The sequence below is a fragment of the Mytilus galloprovincialis genome, chromosome 5 (assembly GCF_965363235.1).
Source record: "Mytilus galloprovincialis chromosome 5, xbMytGall1.hap1.1, whole genome shotgun sequence".
Lineage (NCBI taxonomy): Eukaryota > Metazoa > Mollusca > Bivalvia > Mytilida > Mytilidae > Mytilus > Mytilus galloprovincialis.
In genome coordinates, this window is record NC_134842.1 from 18,909,965 (window position 1) to 18,932,931 (window position 22,967).

At 32.6% G+C, this 22,967-nt stretch overlaps 1 protein-coding gene across 2 annotated transcripts in view; it reads left to right on the forward strand.

The window, feature by feature from the left end:
- Positions 1 to 713: 713 nt before the first annotated feature.
- The window catches only part of LOC143075321 (uncharacterized), a 28,251-nt gene continuing 5,997 nt past the window's right edge, over positions 714 to 22,967 (forward strand). For both annotated transcript variants that reach the window (XM_076250704.1, XM_076250705.1), the window contains exons 1-3: positions 714 to 971; positions 13,315 to 13,416; positions 18,972 to 19,088. In XM_076250704.1, the coding sequence (XP_076106819.1) occupies positions 950 to 971; positions 13,315 to 13,416; positions 18,972 to 19,088 (241 nt within the window). In that variant the 5' untranslated portion in view covers positions 714 to 949. The remainder of the gene's footprint in view (positions 972 to 13,314; positions 13,417 to 18,971; positions 19,089 to 22,967) is intronic.

A 22,967-nucleotide genomic window follows, 5' to 3' on the forward strand; every position in this document is an offset into this window, starting at 1 on the left:
CGACGGGCGTATCATGCGCTCATGGCGCAGCAGTTTTTTTTTTTAAATAGTTATCCCCTTGAGTGTTTAGTTTGTTATAGTAAATGTCACCCCATATTGCACTGCCATACATTAAGACTGATTTAACTGTATGGTCAAAAACGTGAAGTAGAGTTTTTATTTTTGATTAATGACCTGAGAAACATTTTTTTAGTTTAAATAATGCTTTATTATATATCCATGTTGGGCATCTGTAAATTTGTCATTTATTCTAAATTTAACATTCAAGTATAGGTATTTTTTTATCATAAACCTCAGTATCTCCCTGTCTCACTCCTATAAAAGATGAAAAAGTGTCAGTTACATGATTCGGGTCAATTTTCACTGACAATAATGTTTCACTGTGTATATCTTTAACAAAATTGTAAAATAGATCACTTACACCGAGTTTTCTTAACTTTATAAAACAAGCCTTCATGTCAAACTTTATCAAAGGCTTTTTGTCATCTTGCATGGTTCAAACAGAAACACATTTTCACATATATGTATAATGTTTCTCATGAAATTTATTTGCGTAGATATTCGTTCAAAAATTTGGAACGAATGTCAAAAACCAATGGAAGTAATAATGTACCATGTATACATAAATATGACAATAGTTCCGGAACGGAACCATCACTGTACGGGGTTTGTTTTATTGACAAGACTTTTATTTTCCCGGGGTAAAAGCAAAACAATAATATGTAATATGTATACCAATGTTGTCATTCTTGTCAATGAGTCCGTACATATACAAATAGTATATTTGTAGGCTTCATACTAGATACGTTCAAACAGAATATAACTATTGTTGGAGTTCAATAACAGGACACTATTCTGGAATATAACGGACTAAACTCACAGTCCCCTGTACAATTATCTTGACAACTTGACAGCCTTCTAAGTTCAGTCTAAGAATAACCATAGTAATATGTCTAACTATCCTCCACCAAGTGAGTATTCACAATGATTTTTTTATATACAAAAATGAAGGACAGTGCTTTTTATGACCTTCATCAGTTCATTGTTTATTAAAGAAAATTGCCTTGATGCATGTATACCCAAATAGGGCTCTTCACGGTTAGTTCGGCCATATTGGATAGGGGGCAGATTTTTTGGAAGGAGGTGGAAATGGTATGAAAGTGTGGGAAATCCTATGTGTGTTTCCAAGCAACAGCTCTGTTTTAATGATGTTTTCCCGTATTTTTCACACCATTTTTACCTCTATTATGAAAATCTGCCCCCTATCCAATATGGCCGAACTAACCGTGAAGAGCCCTATTTAAGTTGATAACAATGTATTAATCTTTAACCCTCTTGCTGCCAGTTGTTTCTCAACACATTTCGTGTGCCAGAAAATACAACCGCTCAACTTTTGTGACAACACATGCCCAACAATGACGTTATGATATAATTACAGTTGCATTTGCAAGGCCGTAACTACCCTTGAGGCAAGTGAGGCAATTGCCTCACTAAAATTTCGACACTGATTATTTTTTTTATACATATATACAAATAAAATAGTCTTTTGTTGTTCTGTCTCAACCTTAATTTCTATAACTTGTCATCATTCCTTTAAACTATTCTTCCTGGATATAACTCAGCATCTCAACGGGTGATGTTTCTCAATTACATTAACCTAGTAACGATAATCATCATGGATCTCTGGTTAAAACAGGCTCTTGCAGAAAAAGGAAAAGCGACACTGAAGGTAAAGAAGGAATAATTCTAGTAAACTAATTTGTTTGTGAACGTAGTCTGCGTATTGCATATAACTTCATTAGAACAATCCAAAAACGATAAGTAGACTGACAAATCAAGTAGTGGGCATCGCAAGGGGCAGTCCCCTCTGTGTATTCATTTCTCCGTTTCATCAACTTTAATCTTTCTCTTTACAGATAAATGAAATATAAATAATATGAAACATGCATGGATTAGTTTTTCATGATCCATGTTTCTTTAACCTTAAAAATAGAAAGAACATCCCATATTCCAATTTGACATTATTGAGGAATGATATAGAACCTTTATCACAGGATTTTGTCTTTACTTATTCAGGACTACGGAATTTCATTTCTTTATATTCGGGGTTTCGGAATCAGACACCCCCAACCACTAACCCCTAAATTTATAGATTCTGGAACTAAAATACCACCGACTATTTCCAGAAATAATTTGAAATTACTGGGACCTACATGTAAACGTCAAAACTCCATTTTAATTCCCCTGTACCCATATCATATATACTTACTCTATAGATAGATCATATACATGTATCTTATCTCATTCTATCCCTAGTTTGTTTACTCTTTGTCAGCATACAAGCGAGTTTAATATTTTGTAACTGAGACTGTATGATGATGCTAGCCTTTATAGGAAAGCTTAATTCCCTTTTGCAAACAAAACTGTTACTACCGATGCTGCTACCGAATTGCTGATGGAGAAGGAATTGGAAGAAGACATTGATCATTGTGTTGATGATAATGTGCTACCTTTAGAAACACAGACTGCCCTGAAACGACTGAAATCTAGGAAAAGAGCATACATGAGTGGCGAGAGGTTGTGCGGTCTTGCCATGCTCCATGTTCATCGCGATAAGGATATCAGCAGACCAAAGTTATGATTCTAAAACAATTTGACTGAACCCACCATAGAAATAATTGGCAAACTCTACTGAATCGATGTTTGTTCTATGTTCTGGCAGCAGATTTAAATTGATATATGGATGATTATCTTACATACAAATTCAAATAAAGTTGTTAAAAATTTGGTATTAGTAAAAGTCTTTAAATATGAACAATTTATATAAAAACTGTCCAAATTCAAAACATTATCAAACTCTCTAAAAATGCCTAGAACGCAGGATTTTGCACCATTCATTTCATACCCTCCAAAAAAATTTAACGCCTCGCTTCGCTCGGCTCAATTATTTTGCCTCACTAAAATAAGATGCATAGTTACGGCCTTGATTTGGGAGCCATTGAACGATGTTGAAGAAAAATAATATTACACTGTTTAATTAAATCTTGAATTGGGCTATTTTTTGAAAGGGGTACAGTAATGATAAGAAGCTTGCATAAATTAAAACATGGACATCTGTGTCCCTCTGTGACAGTCTACATGGTCTATGTGGACACATGTGTCCTTCCGGCAGCAAGAGCCTCGGTTAAGACAATGTGTAAGAGTGTTATAAAAATATACACTTAATTGCTATCAATGGAAATCTGCGCAGTATACTGTAAACTATTGACATGATACAACAATCACTTCTCCATTAATGTTGCGTCAGATATTTTCTATTTTGAAGTCAAATTTTTACAGGATCCTTTGTAATGTTCAGTAATGACTGACAACACGTGATAAGAATGTAAGACAACATGGACAATGTAAGATGTATTCATAAAATGTTAATTATAACAAAATATGATTGTTAACATGGTATATGAAAAGTGGTATACACATGTACAATATACATGAAAATGTAAAGTATTATTTCTAAATGAAGAAAAATATTTGTCAATCAATCACCATGAGCATAGTAATAACATTATAATGGCATTTGATACATTTATAAATATTAAAAAATATCCCTGTCATGCTTGTGGTCTTACATTTTTTGTATATGTACATGTATTTTGTAGGACTAGATAAAAGAAATAATCCTTAAGTTCTGATCATTTCTTAATTGTTTTAAAATTATCATATCTTTGATACATGATGTACATCTAAAGTATTCCTTTAATTATGCTTTAGTCATGTTAGTCAAGTCTTTGTTGAGAAATTATCAAACAAGATCAGGCTTCTCACTTGGGCGAGTCCATGAGTTCTGTACTCAACAAAATCTGTCTGGACTTAACATTTTCAAAACTTGTGAGTCCATCTACATGTACTCACTGCTGGACTCGCCATGGCTAAAAATGACGATTCCCAGGACTCACCTTCAAAAGTCCTTTGTGAATGATAACCCTTCATTTAGATAACTATAAAACATAACATATATGCTGAGTTCAATGTGATACAAACTTATAGTTGGTGAATATATTCTTATGACAATTCAAGCTTCTTGATTAGCCCTGTAATTGTTTAAAGAACCGACAATCGCAGTATTAAATGGAACCTAGGATGACTGATTCAAAACACCAAAATCGACATTGTTCCAGCTTTGACTGTTGAACAGCAAAACATCAAGGCCAACATAGACAACAACAGTTAGACAGAAGCTAGGGATACAATATATAGTGGGTAAAGTACATTAACTAAGGTGAACCAGTGGGAGTATTCATTAACACAGACACCTGTACAACATGTACAACCCAAAAAAGGCATACCATATCGTCTTTACAAAAATGTATTAATACATCTCGTCTACAGAAAGAGGCAAACAAGTTATGATTGATTTAGTTGAGGGGTTTGACAATAAGGACTCTGAACTACTAAGCAAACCACAACATATGTTGCCCTTCAATAACATCAAAAGATTAGCTACCATACCAGCTGAATAACCAGACACCATCCCTGCAACAATATATGAAAGAAAGTCTGCAATATCTTAAGTGGAAATTGGACACTCAAATCTATACATCATCAGGATTCAATGATTTTAATAATAGGAGTTAACAATGTTCTACCCTTGAATCTTGTGTAACAAGCAAGTTAGACCTCACCAGCATGCTTTGCAGTTTGAAAATTGTGACTCATGACATCACTGCCCTTGCAATGCTTTGTTACATACACAATGATACAGGTATGTACAACAGTCTTTTAATTTTACCTTACATTAAAGTATTTAATTGGCCTTGAAGCCTATATTAATTATAACGATTAAAAAAAATTGAAAATGTGTCACTGAATTTCTTGCAAACTTTAGTTTTCATTTTGCAGTATGTTATACAATCTTATTTAGCAAGCTATTAAATTGAAGATTTATTGTAAACTAATGTAGAGAAAATATATTTTATTTACATTATACTAGATGTGAGAGTAAAAACTATTGAACACTTCAAGTCTGTATATAGATAGCTCATTGTAATATTCTTCCTATCTTCAGGTGTTAACAGAAGCAACAAGACATACATGTACCTACAAATCAGCTGGTGACATTGTTGACGAACAGATGCAAGAGCATGTAACCACTTCCAAAGCCAGACAATAGAGAGGGCTGCAAATAGACTCTGTCAGAAATGAAACCTGCTGGACCTAAATACCTTAATTGTGAGGTATTATATATATAAGACATTATAATGACAATGATGTGTAAAATTTTACTACATTTAAGTGAAGATTTATATATATTTCAATATTTTTTACTAAAAGATTATACCAGTATCAAGTACAGCTAATTAGACAACACATAATTAAATGTTTTTTATGCCCCACCTACGATAGTAGAGGGGCATTATGTTTTCTGGTCTTTGCGTCCGTCCGTCCGTTCGTTCGTCCGTCCGTCCGTCTGTCCCGCTTCAGGTTAAAGTTTTTGGTCAAGGTAGTTTTTGATGAAGTTGAAGTCCAATCGACTTCAAACTTAGTACACATGTCCCCTATGATATGATCTTTCTAATTTTAATGCCAAATTAGAGTTTTTACCCCAATTTCACGGTCCACTGAACATGGAAAATGATAGTGCGAGTGGGGCATTCGTGTACTGAGGACACATTCTTGTTTTTTAATATGATAATACATTGACTTTAATTTTTGAAATAACTTACAGTATATCATATAATGTATATATGTACCTGAAAAGTTGTATATTTGAGGAATTGATGAACATACAAATGTACTGTCATTAACTTTAGATTGACACAGATCTAGTGTGACAGCTTCCAAATTGGTGATCTTGGGCTATGCAAAGATGTCATGTTTTGATTACCAGACCAGCTACAGATACTACAGAAAGCAAGGAAGTGGTATTTGGGCAGTACCTTGAAGATTGTACGCAACCATTTACCCAGCTGTTCATATTGCATACATTCCTACAGATAAAAGACTCCATAAAGAAAGTCACAGTGCTGGTGGTGTTTGTCCTTATGTCCCATAACAGGGAAAGAGTCTACAAGACAGTAAGTTAATTCAGATTTATTTCTATAACTCGCTGTTGAAAAATAAAATATTGATAGTTGCTTGCTTAATTTTCAGTGGCAATAACTTCAGCTGTGGAAGAAATAAAAAATATATATATAGGAAAAAATAAGACTGAAAATGCACCAAATATTTATATTTCATAGGAATATAGGAATATTCACATGTTCTCTATCAAAAGATCAAATGGTTCAAAAATGTTCTCAACAGTTTCTTACTGATTTCACTGCTTCACAGATATTCATTGCAACTGTTTGACAACCCCATGTTCTATGGAAAAGACTGTTTCCACTCTATATCTTGAAAACCATAATGATTTCAAATTTTATACTTGATATTTATATTAAACAAACATCAGATGGTGTGTCATAATGTATCTACAACTTCCTAGGTCAAAAACTTTTGTTCAGTTGACAACACCATGTCCTATGATGAAGATTCAAAATTTTTACCGGAAATTATTCACAGTGATGCCCAAAGAAATGGCTCCCATCTCAATGATGTCTAGTTTATTTGAATTAAGGAGGCTCGTGGGTACAAAAATTTCAGCAAAAAATTAAAACATAAGTTTTTTCATTTCAAATTTTATTTGTTACACTATTAGTTATTACTTTATGATATGGTACACAATCATTTACTTTATGATATGGTACAAAAATCAACCAAAAAAATCGTTTCAGTTTGGCCACAGATGAATTTTAAAATTTATAAGTCCAGTCAAACTATAGATTCAACATAAGATTTAACATGTTTTACCTCAAACTAATTGCAACAGAAAATGTTTTAGTTCTAATCTATAGCTTTATGCCCTTAATATGCACAGAAAAAAGTCCCATAAAATCTAACTTGAGGAAAACTCAAAATCAGCATGTTTAATTTCTATATATATGGAAATTAACATTGGAAGGGGAGATAACTCTGCAAAAATGAGTCTTTTTTGGTCAGTTTTTGGTTGATTTTCTTGAAATTTATGTAAAGTATGATACATGATTATTTTTTTTTTGTTTATTGGAACAAATTTACTCATTATCACTACTAAATTAAAAGTATGATACATGTACTTTGATGGGTTATAAGTTGGTATTTGACTAAATTATATAATCTTCTGCTCATGAAATGTACAAAACCGAAGTGTTATGGGCAGTTTTATTTTTTGTGCATTTTTCATTAAAAAAAAATGCAAATTTGAAGCTTTGTGAACATTTTGAAAAATAATGTGAAAATTTGGTATTGTTTATATCAGTATATTATATTTTTTCAGTATCTTACATGTCTAAAGAAACTTTAAACCACAAAAAGAAACTTAGTATACATGTGCCCTATGATATGATCTTTCTAATTTAAATGCCAAATTATAGTTTTGACCCCAATTTTACGGTTCACTGAACATAGAAAATGATAGTGCAAATTTCAGGTTAAAGTTTTTGGTCAAAGTAGTTTTTGATAAGTAGAAGTCCAATCAACTTGAAACTTAGTATACATGTTCCCTTTGATAAGATCATTCTAATTTTAATGCCAAATTAGAGAATTTATTCCAATTTCACGGTCCACTAAACATAGAAAATGATAGTGCGAGTGGGGCATCCGTGTACTGTGGACACATTCTTGTTATTGATATTTCTCCCTTTTCAATGCAAATCTCCATAGGAATTTTAAATGGTGATTCTTTTAGTCTTCCTCAAGTAAGATTTTGTGGGACTTTTTTCTGTGTATATTTGGGGTATAATGCTAAAGATTAAAACTTAAAAATCTTCTGTTGCAATTACTTTCAGGTTAGGGTCAAATTTATGCTAGATTGACTGGACTAAATGTGCAAAAATGTCATTTTTGGGATTAAAATTGAAATATCTTTTTTAACACATGGGTGACCTATATTTTTTTTCTCACCTGGCCCAAAGGGCTTTTCTCATCACTTGGCGTCCTCGTTAACTTTTACAAAAATCTTCTCCTCTGAAACTACTGGGCCAAATTAAACCAAACTTGGCCACAATGTTTATTGGGGTATCTAGTTTAAAAAACGTGTCAGGTGATCCGGTCAACCAACCAAGATGGCTGCTATGACAAAAATAGAACATAGCGGTAAAATGTAGATTTTGGCTTATATCTTTGAAACCACAGCATTTAGAGCAAATCTTACAGGTGCAAAATTGTTTATCAGGTCAATTTCTATCTGCCGTGAAATTTTCAGCTGGATCGGAGAAACCGTTGTTGGGTTGCTGCCCCTAAATTGGTAATTTTAAGGAAATTTTGCTGTTTTAGGTTATTATCTGGAATATTATTATAGATAGAGATAAACTGTAAACAGCAATAATGTTCAGCAAAGTAAGATCTACAAATAAGTCAACATGACCAAAATGTCAGTTGACCCCTTAAGGAGTGATAACCCTTTATAGTCAATTTTTAACAATTTTTTGTAAATTTTTGTTATCTTAAATTACAAAAATCTTCTCCTCTGAAACCACTTGAACAAATTTAACAAATCTTGTTCACAATGATCATTAGGGTATATAGTTTTAAAAATGTGTCCAATGACCCCTCCTGCGAACCAAGATAGCGGACATGGCTAAAAATAGTACATAGGGTAAAATGCAGTTTTTGGCTCATATCTCTGAAACAAAAGCATTTAGAGCAAATCTGCTGGAAATAAACATTTTCATTAGGTCAAGATCTATCTGCTCTAAAATTTTCAGACCAATCGGGCAAGTTGTTGTTCGGTTGTTGCCCCTGAATTGATAATTTTAAGAAAATGTTGCAGCTTTTAGTTATTATCTTGAATAATATTATAGATAGAGATAAACTGTAAACAGCAATAATGTAAAGGAAAGTAAGAGCTACAAATAAGTCAACATGACCAAAGTGGTCAATTGACACAGTACGGAATTATTGCCCTTTATAGTCAATTTTTAACAATTTTCATAAATTTGTTAATTTTTGTAAATTTTTACACAATATTTTCCACTGTCACTTCTGGGCCAAGTTCATTATAGCTAGAGATAATTGTAACCAGCAAGATTGTTCAGTCAACTAAGATCTACAAATGCATCACCAACACCAAAACACAATTTTGTCATGAATCCATCTGTGTCCTTTGCTTAATATGCACATAGACCAAGGTGAGCGACACAGGCTCTTTAGAGCCTCTAGTTACTATTGTTTTCAAATAAGCTGTACATAAACTAAAAAATTGTAAAATTAAAGAGATTTCTGTAATTAAATTTACATGTGTACCTCTATTTCTCCTATTACATTGTATTAGGTTATAGGATGATTGCAAATTTATAACTCATGAAATTTTATTTTTCATTTTAAGTTAACAGCCGCCAGCAGGTCAGCTATCAAAAGCATGTTTCCAGATACAGATACTAATCTTTTCACTGGTACTAGACTTTAATGCAAAAGGTAGCCAAGCTGTGGTCAAAAACAACATATGATCAGAAGAATAGCATCAATATTTCATTCAAGAACTTCAAGCCCTGCCTTATCTAAGAGCTGATCATATCAGATCAACCTTGAACTAACTTGTCCAGTTTTCAACCACAGGATCTCACCGAATTCAGCAGCTAATGACATATATCACCCGCACATGGTTTAACAACACTGCCTGGACTGTCCAACAGTGGTCTGTCTATTGTCTTTCTTTTAGTGATTTTGAAGGTAGATATAGTAATATCTTACATGATTTCTTTAATCAATAATTATTTTGAAAAGATTAAAAGCGATCATTTTGTTGTTTTTAGAATTACCTTTCATGGAGTTAGGTTCATTCTACAACTTGCTTGAACACATGATAAAAGGTATTAAGGAATGATGTATTGATTTCATCATTCATATATATCAACTTTATCTCAAATACTGACTGATTGTATCTATACTATTAAACAAGAAGACTTCATTTTGTGTGTCGCTTCTCCTCCTTCCACAATAAAATTAATCATCATGCTTATGTGTTCTATAGGTACGATGTATAGTCGTATTTGTCATCAATTCTTATGACTAATTTGTTTGGGTTATTTTGGGAGAAAAAAAACAAAAATAAAGGAGTCCGGATATTGTTCCCTTCATCAGAGCAACTTATAAGTCATACAAGACTTCCGGTTTTAAACTTGCACATAATTTTCAATTAATAGAAACCAAACATTGATACAAAATAACTGATATTTAACAAAATACAGCTGAAGAAAGGGCTGACAAGGGGAATTCTATTTTTGCCTGTTTTTTAATAAACATATAGTGTTTATGTGTGTATGATCTATCAACTGTTGGTGATAATAAAACATTATTTTTTTCTGAGAACGATTTTTTTTCACTAATAATTATTAATCATATGATAATTTTAATGCTCAGCAGATACTACTTTTTTCACTTCCCTTATAATAGTCAACTCGATGAAAGAGTTTTGACTTCGATTGGGAAAGGTTGCGCACATGCACATAAACACCAATCTTTTTACTCGAGTCAACCACAGTCGAATGAATCGAAGAAGGTAGAGTACTCGAGGACAGGACAATAAGAGAATAGAGACTCTATCAATATAATAACAATGATAACAGTGATCACCTTGGAGAAGAAACTAGAAATTTATAGTTAATAGCAAATACACATAAGTATATGTATGCTCATAGTTTACAGAAACGCAAAAATAATGGAATTGAACAGAAAACAAACAAAAAATAACGGACTTTGGAAAAAAGGGAGAGGGCTTAATAAAATTGTCCTGTCTCCAACTACCTATGAATTTGGATACCTTTTCTGAAATTCTCCAGACAAAACATCTTTTACAAAAATTCTCCAGACAACAGTTTACATACTTTCAACCAAGCTCTAAATGCTCGCGATTTTGCGGGTATGTTCTAGTATGATTTAAGGCAGATAATTATTGTGATACTTGTAGGGTATGATAATACTTTTTAAGATGAATAACTATTATTAGACTTATAGATGTATAGTGTAACATTTTAAGATGAATAACTATAATTGTTCTTTTTATTACTTAGGGTTAAGCAGACATTTAAATGTTGAAGCTGCCAAGATCCTCCCTCAATAATATATAAGATAGTGCCAGCATTAAACCTGGAATTTGAGACGGTATCCACCATCCATCAGTTGGTTAGTGCACTGCAGCTGACTATACATTAGTACCAGCATGAGACCTACAAGAATCTACAATGGACCAGTATGATGTAGACACTATCAGGACATCAGACTATTCATTCAGGGGGACAACTGGTATACCTCTCCAGGGCCACAACCAGATACTCAGACAGTGGTGACTTTATATTACGAACCTGACTGAACATTTTATTCTTATTGCTATGTAGACAGTGCTTATTCATGTAACCAGATTATAAAGAATGTTGGTGTTTATTGACTTAGGGATTATGCTCTATCTGAAATACAATTAGAATGAACGTTTGTTTTATTTTTTGATTAATAGTGCTTTTGTGATTTATTCACAATATACTCTTTTTTTTTAAGACATTATGGAAATATTTGTAAGGAAATTTAATGAGTGAGTAAAGTAACAGTTTGTATGCAAATGTGTGTGATAGATAGGTATTCGACTGGTAAAAAGAATGTGTAAGTAGCTGTATGTCTTTATAAGTATGAATTGTGTACAAATTATTGTAAATATAATTTGTATGTCATCTTTTATGTATGATTATCAACATGCCTAATTAAAGAATTCAGGGGGCTCGCATGTATATTTCAATTTTTATGCCCCACCTACCACCTATGATAGTAGAGGGGCATTATGTTTTCTGGTCTGTGCGTCCGTTCATTCGTTTGTCCTTCTGTACGTTCGTCCTGCTTCAGGTTAAAGTTTTTGGTCAAGGTAGTTTTTGATGATGTTGAAGTCCAATAAACTTGAAACTTAGTATACATGTTCCCTGTGATATAATCTTTCTAATCTAAATGCCAAATTATAATTTTTATCCCAATTTCACAGTCCACTAAACACAGGAAATGATAGTGCAAGTGGGGCATCCATGTACTATGGACACATTCTTGTTTTTTCTAATATAGGATTTCGCTATATTTTTTTATAAATGAATTTTATCATATACTTAATAGAAAAATGAAATGAAAAAATTGTGTCACCGCAGTTCATTTGAGCTCACAATCTGCTTTGAAAAAAGCACACAGTTTTGTTAATATCCTTTTTTCTGTTGAACTAATAGGAGAAATAGAGGTAATATCGAAATAGAAAAGAACTAAATTACAGAAATCGCTTAAATTTTACAATTATTTAGTGTATGTCCAGTTTATTTTAAAACAATAATAAAAAATATTAAGGTCACCGATGAGTTACAAAGATATTTCAATTTTAATCCCCAAAAATGGCATTTTTGCACCAAAGGGAGATAATTTGGAATTTTTTCAATGATATAAACATTTTAATAGTCATCTGGGGCCAAACCAAATCAATTTTTGGGGGTTATGTTTGTATCATATCATTAAGTAATAACTAATAGTGTAATAAATAAAATTTGTAATGAAAAAACAAATATTTAATTTTTTGATGAAATTTTTGTATTAATACTTGCGAGCCTCCTTTGTTATTTTTATTCTTTATCAAAGCTTATATGGTAAACATAACTCAAACAAACAAACAAAAACACATTTATGATACTATATAATAAGGTTTTATTACCTATACACAACACTATATATATATATAGAAATAAGGAGATTTGGTATGCCAATGAAACAAGTCATATTATTGATATAATTATGTTCATATACATGTGGTTGTAATGGAACAAATATCTGAGTCTGTTATAAATTAACCAAACTCATTCCAAAGGAACATAGAATTGTCACTTGTTTAGACATACTCATCAAATAATTATTTCTGTGACTGAATATAATTTAGATAATCTGCAATCAATTCAATATTCACACTTAAGAATCATGCATGTCCAAAGTGACTGACCATTTGCTTGAGTTTTAATGTTGCAAGCATAAGCCAGGCAATAATTCAGATAGCTTGGAGTCTCCAGTTCCATATTGCTCCATGAAATGAACTTATGAGATAAGCTCTCATGAAGACCTCAAAGTGCAGCAATCTTAATAAAGACAATTGTAAGTCTGAGAATATTGATTAACATATATATACTGCTGAGCCATTTAACTAAAAGTCATTGTACAATTTCTTGAATATATAACATGCATAAGACAGTCAGTGTGATAAAAGTCATTATCTTTTATTACTTGTTACAGGTTTAGGGGCTAATACTGGTATGGTCAACAGGGATTTTATGAGAAGAAGAGGGACCATAGCATTTGACAGGTTGATTTTTGAGATAGTGAATAACCTTTCAGGTATGATTATGATGAAAGTTTTAATTTTAAAAATTTAAAGAGGCATTAATTAGCTCAGTTTGGCTGTCCAATTCATGTTCACCAATTTGACTCAAATTTTCATATTTGATTATGAACCTGTTGAAACATACATCCAACTTACAAAAAGTCTAAAATAAACAATTAACATGGCATACGCATAGACTCAATATTATGCATCCACATTTCATGTGTATATAAGTTTAAACTTATTAACCATTGAGGTGACATCCTAAGACTGCTGACGGTCATATTACCCTATACACACATACATTTGGGTATAAATAGACTGCGAACATGTGCAATAAGATTCTTCTAGGTCTGTTTGATTCATAGTATAGGTCAAGCAAATATGTTAATTAAAATTGAGAATGGAAATGGGGAATGTGTCAAAGAGACAACAACCCAACCAAATAAAAAACAACAGCAGAGGGTCACCAACAGGTCTTCAATGTAGCGAGAAATTCCCGCATTATCTGTTTCACCTGTATAAGAACGAATTTTTATGGATAATATAAGACAACAAAATGGTTCCCTTTAAATCATCAAATTCAAAAATAAACTCTTATTTTTAAGGCCAAGAAAAATGTGTTTGTGAGACATGTTATACACTATTATACAATGTAAAGTTTACAAAAGATTGTTTCAATATTTGTGAAAATTTATTAAATTAACAAATACTCCATGGTTTTATCAGATACCTGACTGAATGTACAAAGGTTTTGAATCTTTAAGTTTAACTTTATTCAAGAAAGAATAAGTTTAGTTATTCTATGCAAAATTTGTATTGAAAAGTTCTTAAATAAGCGTCTTGACCTGTTAAATGGTTTTCCTAAAAATGATTAAATATTCTGACCAATCTGCATTTTTAATATCTAATGATTCATCCCCTTGCACGAACTTTTCTGTGTTGGCCTTGTTATCTTTCCAAAAAAATTGTCAGAACAGTTAATAGTTTCAAAATTTACATGACCATATGCTTAAAATTTGGAATTAAGACCACAATACTTGTAAAAAATGAAAAATATCTTGAACAGAAGTATTGGTAGTAGCTATAGGCTTTGCTACATGAGGGCTAAAAATACATCCTTCCAAAAAGGATAGTTCAGACTTTCTCCTTTCAAAAAGCAATACTCTTCCTTCACCATTCAAGGCTTTTCAATAACAATGAATGCAAATTACCAAATTAAAATTGCTTTATCCAGAAAAACTTAATTAAGTTACACATAATAATATATCAAAATAATGTATATATTAATCCTTTTTAATATTACCTCCTTCTAGAAATCTCCAATAAAAGTACTTTGGCTTAAACATTCTATCAGATTTTTAATTCTATATGAATTGAAAGAATAAAGTATTAAATTCATTTAATTTTGACTCTGGCAAGTTGGGTAGTGCTGTCAACAAGAAAAAGTATAATAAATAGATAGAAACTTAATTAGGAAAAAAAGATCAGCAAGACATGTACAAGATCTACAATTAAGTTGAATAGTTGAAATTGTATGACAACCCCTTTTTAGCTCACCTGGCCCAAAGGGCCAAGTGAGCTTTTCCCATCACTTGGCGTCCGGCGTCCGGCGTCCGTCGTCTGTCGTCCGTCGTCTGTCGTCCGTCGTCGTCCGGCGTCGTTAACTTTTACAAAAATCTTCTCCTCTGAAACTACTGGGCCAAATTACACCAAACTTGGCCAAAATCATCATTGGGGTATCTAGTTTAAAAAATGTGTCCGGTGACCCGGCCAACCATCCAAGATGGCCGCCATGGCTAAAAATAGAACATAGGGGTAAAATGCAGTTTTTGGCTTATAACTCAAAAACCAAAGCATTTAGAGCAAATCTGACATGGGGTAAACTTGTGTAACAGGTCAAGATCTATCTGCCCTGAAATTTTCAGATAAATCGGATAACCTGTTGTTGGGTTGCTGCCCCTGAATTAGTAATTTTAAGGAAATTTTGCTGTTTTTGGTTATTATCTTGAATATTATTATAGATAGAGATAAGCTGTAAATTGCAATAATGTTCAGCAAAGTAATATTTACAAATAAGTCAACATGACCGAAATGGTCAGTTGACTCCTTTAGGAGTTATTGCCCTTTATAGTCAATTTTAACCATTTTTCGTAAATCTTAGTAATCTTTTACAAAAATCTTCTCCTCTGAAACTACCTGGCCAAATCAATCCAAACTTGGCCACAACCATCTTTGGGGTATGTAGTTTGAAAAATGTGTCCAGTGACCCAGCCATCCAATCAAGATGGCCGCCATGGCTAAAAATAGAACCTTGGGTAAAATGCAGTTTTTGGCTTATAACTCAAAAACCAAAGCATTTAGAGTAAATCTGACATGGGGGTAAATTTGTTTATCAGGTCAAGATCTACCTGCCCTGAAATTTTCAGATGAATTGGACAACCCGGTTTTGGGTTGCTGCCCCAGAATAAGTAATTTTAATGAAATTTTGCTGTTTTTGGTTATTATCTTGAATATTATTGTAGATAGAGATAAACTGTAAACAGCAATAATGTTCAGCAAAAAAAGATTTACAAATAAGTCAACATGACCGAAATGGTCAGTTGACCCCTTTAGGAGTTATTGCCCTTAATAGTCAATTTTTAACCATTTTTCGTAAATCTTAGTAATCTTTTACATCTTCTCCTCTGAAACTACTTGGCCAAATTACACCAAACTTGGCCAAAATCATCATTGGGGTATCTTGTTTAAAAAATGTGTCCGGTGACCCGGCCAACCATCCAAGATGGCCGCCATGGCTAAAAATAGAACATAGGGGTCAAATGCAGTTTTGGGCTTATAACTCAAAAACCAAAGCATTTAGAGCAAATCTGACAAGGGGTAAAATTGTGTAACAGGTCAAGATCTATCTGCCCTGAAATTTTCAGATAAATCGGATAACCTGTTGTTGGGTTGCTGCCCCTGAATTAGTAATTTTAAGGAAATTTTGCTGTTTTTGGTTATTATCTTGAATATTGTTATAGATAGAGATAAACTGTAAACAGCAATAATGTTCAGCTAAGTAAGATCTAGAAATAAGTCAACATTACCAAAATCGTCAGTTGACCCCTTAAGGAGTTGTTGCCCATTTTATTCAATTTTTAACAATTTTCACTAATTTGGTAAATTTTTGTAAATTTTTACAAAATATTTTTCACTGTATCTAAAGGTCCAAGTTTATTATAGATAGAGAAAATTGTAAGTACCAAGAATGTTCAGTAAAGTAAGATCTACAAACACATCACTATCAGCAAAACACAATTTTGTCATGAATCCATCTGTGTCCTTTGTGTAATATGCACATAGACCAAGGTGAGCGACACAGGCTCTTTAGAGCCTCTAGTTTGAGTTATTGCCCATAATTACTGTTGGGTATTACCAATTTTTGGTGTTTTCATTCATCATAAGTCAAATATTCTTCCTGCCCTCTAAAAATCCGGTGACATTGTGATAAAAGGCAATCATGTCTGATAAAGTCACGTATAACGGGAACATCTTTTTGCAGATCATATGCATTGAAAAAGAAAGAAAAATAAAATTTTATCTAACAAACATTAGAGGAACAGATTCCACCATATAATCACTATGGAAATCATCATGTTATAAATTGGAAATTTATAATGTGATGATTGGAGAAATAGCATATCACAAATGATGAATTCAGGAAATTAATATTTTTTAGATGAATTACATTTTTTGTAAAGGATGTTGAATATATTTTTGTTGAGTTTATCATAATACATGTACTCCCACTTTAAAAGTTGAAAATTTTCGTCACATTTTTCGCAGGAACTATAATACATGGATTTCTGAAATTTGGTTTCAGGGTTTATATAAGTCAGCTATACAGTGTGATGAGTTTTTAACCGGATTTTTGTGACAAAAATGTCGGTTATTGATTTGGGGATGTACGTGGGCTGTCGGTCGGGCGGGCAGCTGGGCAGTTGGGCGGGTGGCAATCAAATGTTGTCCATGCATTAACTCATGAACCGTTCAACCAAAGCTTTTAAAATTTTAATATGTTGTTACTGACAACTAAATGAAGGTCAAGTTCAATATTATGGCGATTTTGACTTTTACCGTTCAGGAGTTATGGTTCTTGAAAGATTGAAAAATGGTTTTTCCAGTCGTGTCTGTGCATTGACGCATGAACTGTTCTACCAAAGCTTCCCAAATTTTAATATGTTGTTACTGATGACAAAATGGAGGTCAATTTTAATAATGACGATTTTGACTTTTACCGTTCAGGAGTTATGGTTCTTGAAAGATTGAAAAATGGAGTTTCCAGTTGTGTCCGTGTATTTACACATGAACTGTTCTACCAAAGCTTCCCAAATTTTATTATGTTGTTACTGATTACAAAATGGAGGTCAAGTTCAATAATGACGATTTTGACTTTTACCGTTCAGGAGTTATGGTTCTTAAAAGTAACCAGATTTTTGTGACAAAAATGTCGGTTATTGATTTGGGGATGTACGGCAGGTGGCCGGGCTGTCGGGTGGGCGGGCGGCTGGGCAGTTGGGCGGGTGGCAATCAAATGTTGTCCGTGCATTAACTCATGAACCGTTCAACCAAAGCTTTTAAAATTTTAATATGTTGTTACTGACAACTAAATGAAGGTCAAGTTCAATATTATGGCGATTTTGACTTTTACCGTTCAGGAGTTATGGTTCTTGAAAGATTGAAAAATGGTTTTTCCAGTCGTGTCTGTGCATTGACGCATGAACTGTTCTACCAAAGCTTCCCAAATTTCAATATGTTGTGACTGATGACAAAATGGAGGTCAAGTTAAATAATGACGATTTTGACTTTTACCGTTCAGGAGTTATGGTTCTTGAAAGATTGAAAAATGGAGTTTCCAGTTGTGTCCGTGTATTTACACATGAACTGTTCTACCAAAGCTTCCCAAATTTTATTATGTTGTTACTGATGACAAAATGGAGGTCAAGTTCAATAATGACGATTTTGACTTTTACCGTTCAGGAGTTATGGTTCTTGAAAGATTGAAAAATGGTGTTTCCAGTCGTGTCCATGCATTTTCTCATGAACCATTCAACCAAAGCTTTTGAAATTTTTATATGTTGTTACTGATGACAAAATAGAGGTCAAGTTCAATAATGACGATTTTGACTTTTACCAATCAGGAGTTATGGTTCTTGAAAGATCGTAAAATGGCGTTTCCATTCACTTTATTGCATTTACTCATGAACCATTCAATCTAAGCTTTTCAAATTTTAATATGTTGATACTGATGACAAAATGGAAGTCAAATTTGATATTGACGATTTTCACTTTCACCATTCATCAGTAATGGTTCTTGTGATATTGCCAGGACACAAATAAATGTTAATAAATCCGGTTTGCTGTCGTTGTGACAGCCTCTTGTTAGATTCATCACTCAACAACTTCCTGTTTAGCAAAATATTTCGGCGGGAGTATCATCAGTAACCAGTAGCTCTCAGTTTTACTTGTTTAGTCAGATTAACGAGATTGATTGTTACATGCGTTATAAAACTTTGAAATTTTGTAGTTGAAAATGACGAAGAACTGACCCTTGAAATCCAGGAACAAATTAAAGAATGGTTCGAAGCTAAGTTCCAAGAAAGAGATGTTGTTCTTGCCATCAATAAGTTTATTGAACAAAAAGGTATGTTTTTGTGAATATTATGTCATGGTATCATAATAAAATCTTCACAAATTTTCACTGGGATTTCTTTATATGTTTGAACACCTTCTGAATTAATTTTGTTAGGGCCTGGTGGGCGACTAGTATTAGTAGTTTTTCAACTGTATAATTAGTAGTAGTGTATGGGGGAATTCACAATTCTGATTATTGAAAAACAAATAAAAGATAAAATAAAATAAAATAAACTGTTGACACAGATATATATATATCATATCTATAAAAATGCAGAAAAAAGGCAATCTGATGGTTTTTAGTTTAAAGGTGTTAATTTTTAGTATGAAGTTGTATTAGCATTTGCAAATCTCATTTTAAGAGATACTATTTGGTCCATCACTCCTTTTATGGTTTGTCCACTTTAAAACTTGCTAATGGTTTACATGTTGATGTTTGTGATTTGGTAGGTCAGTCTTTAGTGAAACAACATATGGTAAGTAGTAATATCTGGTATGCAGTTGTATTATTTGCATTGCCACATTTTATTTATATTGAGATTATTTGACCTGTTTAAGAACTGTTGCATCTATAGTTAGTATGTTTAGTTTGTGAATAGGCCAGTTAATTGAGAACCATGTATGATGAGCTAATGATGTTAAGTTTCATGCAGTTTAAAAAAATTTTGGCATATCTCATTTCCAAGGAGTTAATTTTTTCCTGTGCTTCTGTCACGGTTCATTGACATTGATTGTTTTGCATATTTTACATACCTTTTTTATTGAACTTGTTAATAGTTGAGATCCCCTCCTCTGTACCATATAAAATCCTTTATTGGACAATAAAACAAATCAAATGAAATATAGGGGAAGTTCCAAGGGGTAACCCCACCCCTGATCTTTTTTGAAAACTTGCAAACGGTCAAGTTCTAATTCCCCCCTCCCCCTATATATTGTTGTATGGGACATTTAAACAAACCAAATGAAATAAAGCGAGAGTCCCCAGGGCATCAACCCCAACTTTTTTAGAACTTGTCAACCATTAAGAACCCGAAACCCCCCCCCCCCCCACCTTTACTATGTATATTCCTGTTCGTCATTTCAGGAAAATGTAAATTACTACAAATGCTAATTTATCAACAGATATTATCCATGTTATCAATTGATTATAAAATAGGATGACTAATATTCAAGAATAAATTTGTCTGAATGGAGTTGGCATTTCCGTTTTGATTTTTTTTGGAGTTGCGTGTTACTTTTGTTATTTTCCTTTTTATTTTATCCACATTAGAATGGTTCAATGGTTAACACGGTGATTTTTAAAATTGCTTCAATTTCAAAATACATATTTAATAGATTCTCAAGCTAGGTAAGTTGCATGTATGTAGTTTGAACTTGAACTCACAAATTTTCAATTTTAATATTCACTTCTTATCATTTGTACATGTTGTAAAGGGCTGCACTTTTGTTCACTAATATTGTTTATACACTCTTTATTCTCTTGATTTATTAATCCCCTACTGACGATGTCGAAGTAGACTATAGGTTTGCACTCTGTCTGTCTGTATGATCGTCCATCAATTGGGCAAATTAGTTTTCTACCCTTTTTCCTCTTCCATGAAGATAATGATTTGATATTTGGTATATAGTTTTATAATGACAAATTACAGATCAAGTTCGAATTTTGATGGGGTCTGATAATTTTGTGCAGAGAAATGGTCCTTGGACTTTTAAGATTTATGCAAGTCAGTTTTCCACACTTTTTGTTATCATGCTTGAATTCAAAGACATTGATTTGATATATGGTAGGTCACTGATCTAGTTTAAGTCTTGTTCTGATCTGATGATATTGTGCAAATTATGGTCCTTGAACTAAGAAAATTCAGACAATTTAATTTTTTACATTAATTAGCCGTTAGTTTTCTTGTTTGAATTGTATTACATTGTCATTTTTGGCCTTTTATAACTGACTTTGGGGTATGGGCTTTGTTCATTCCGTCATTCCGCAACAAACCATTATACAGAGTTTTTTTCTAAATGCCTTCAGATATTGGGATGATTTTTGGTGTGTGAGTTAACCAAGATGAGTTACAGATCAAGTTTAAGTTTTGTTCGACTCAGCTTATTTTTGCCGAAATTCAGGGCTATGGACTTTGATAAATTGTTGAAAATCACAGTTATACAGACTTTTTTTCTAAAAGCTGTTAGATATTGGGTTGATATTTGGTATGTGAGCTTACCATGATAAGTCACAGATAAAGTTTTAAGTTTGGTTCCGCTCCGCTAATTTTTGCCAAATTTTTTGGGGGGTTCCAACATTTTTCAAATTTCAAATTTTTGAAATGTTCCAAAAAGAAATCTTCAATTGAACATGTACAGTATTGCACATTAAATTTGTAAAACCTTTGACCACATTTATTTTGTGTCAGAAACCTATATCATGGCAAAAATTTAAACACAATCCAAATTCAGATAGTACCAAGCTTGAATATTGTGTACAAATTTGCCCCAACTTTTCAGGGTTCAACAACTGCTGTCATGTCAGGCTCACTCAGCAAAGCATTTTGTTTTCAGAGTTACAGTCTTTGGCTTTGAAAATTCGTGCACATAATCAGGTTTTCTTAGTGATGCTTGAAGATATATATTGATTTGATATTTGGTTTAATTACATCATGATAAGTTATAGATAAAGTTAGCATTTTATTCCAGTACAATGAATTTTTAGCCATGTTAGCTGGAAGGGGACTATGTATAGCCAGGTGTTACTCTCAGAATGCTTGTTTATTGATATGTTGAAATTTTCTAACAGACTTTGAAAATAACAAGTCTCGATCATGATGTATGTTAGCAATCACTGTATCATTTTTATGCAAACATAACAGAGAAGCAAGTTCAGACTCCTTTGAGCTTCTTGTTGAATTTCTGGGTATTTTTATCCTCTAAAATATAAGGAGCATTTGATTCTCAGATTGTTTTGTGTACCTGAATACCAAAATGATGAATACTCAATATTTATCAGACTTTTTTTTAAAATTAACATATGTAACAACTTTCACATGGTACAGGACTGTTTTCATATATATTTTATAAAGAGATAAAGTATGTCAAATAAACAAGGTTTTTTGTAAAAAAAAATAATAACTGTAAATAAAATAAGCTGTTCAATTGACTCGTCAGTTAACTATTTCATTGTAGGATTAAAGGGGCATTATAGTTATGAATTAGATAGAACTAAAAATTATGTTTTAGTTTCAAACATTAAAAAAAATTGTAGTCTTTGTCTTTGTTTGCCTGCATAATGCTAAACATAGAGGCTTCATTTTTATGTGATGGTTGTGGCTGCGTCATTAACTTATGTGTTATAAGCTTTATATTTCAAATTGTAGAAGACCTGGAGCTTTCATACTTTTCATACAGATGCCTAATGTTGATAAGTTTTTGGCTTTAGTTTGTCTGTTGTCATTGATCTCATTTTCCAGGTTCAGGGACTGCTTAAAAAAACAAAATGTGTCTGAACAACACAAATGACCCTGCTTGAAAAAAACATTGAAGTCTTTTTTAGGAGTGGACATTTGATGATAAAAAGTTTATAAATTTCACAAAACAGCAATATGGTCAGAAGAAAATATACACCAAAGACTGTATTTGCATGACCCCTATTTTCTATTTTTAGCCATGGTGGCCATGTTTATTGATTGATTGAAACTATGTATACAAATTATAAACTAGATACCCTAAGGGACATCCAGTTAAAGTATTTGGCCCAGTTGTTTTAGATGAGAACATTTTTTAATAAGTTTTGACAAAGGACGAAGACAGACACCAAGTGATGACATAAACTCACATGGGGCCCTTCAGGCCACAGTAAGATAAAAATAAAGATCGCACAAGGTGTTCCTTTAATTATGTC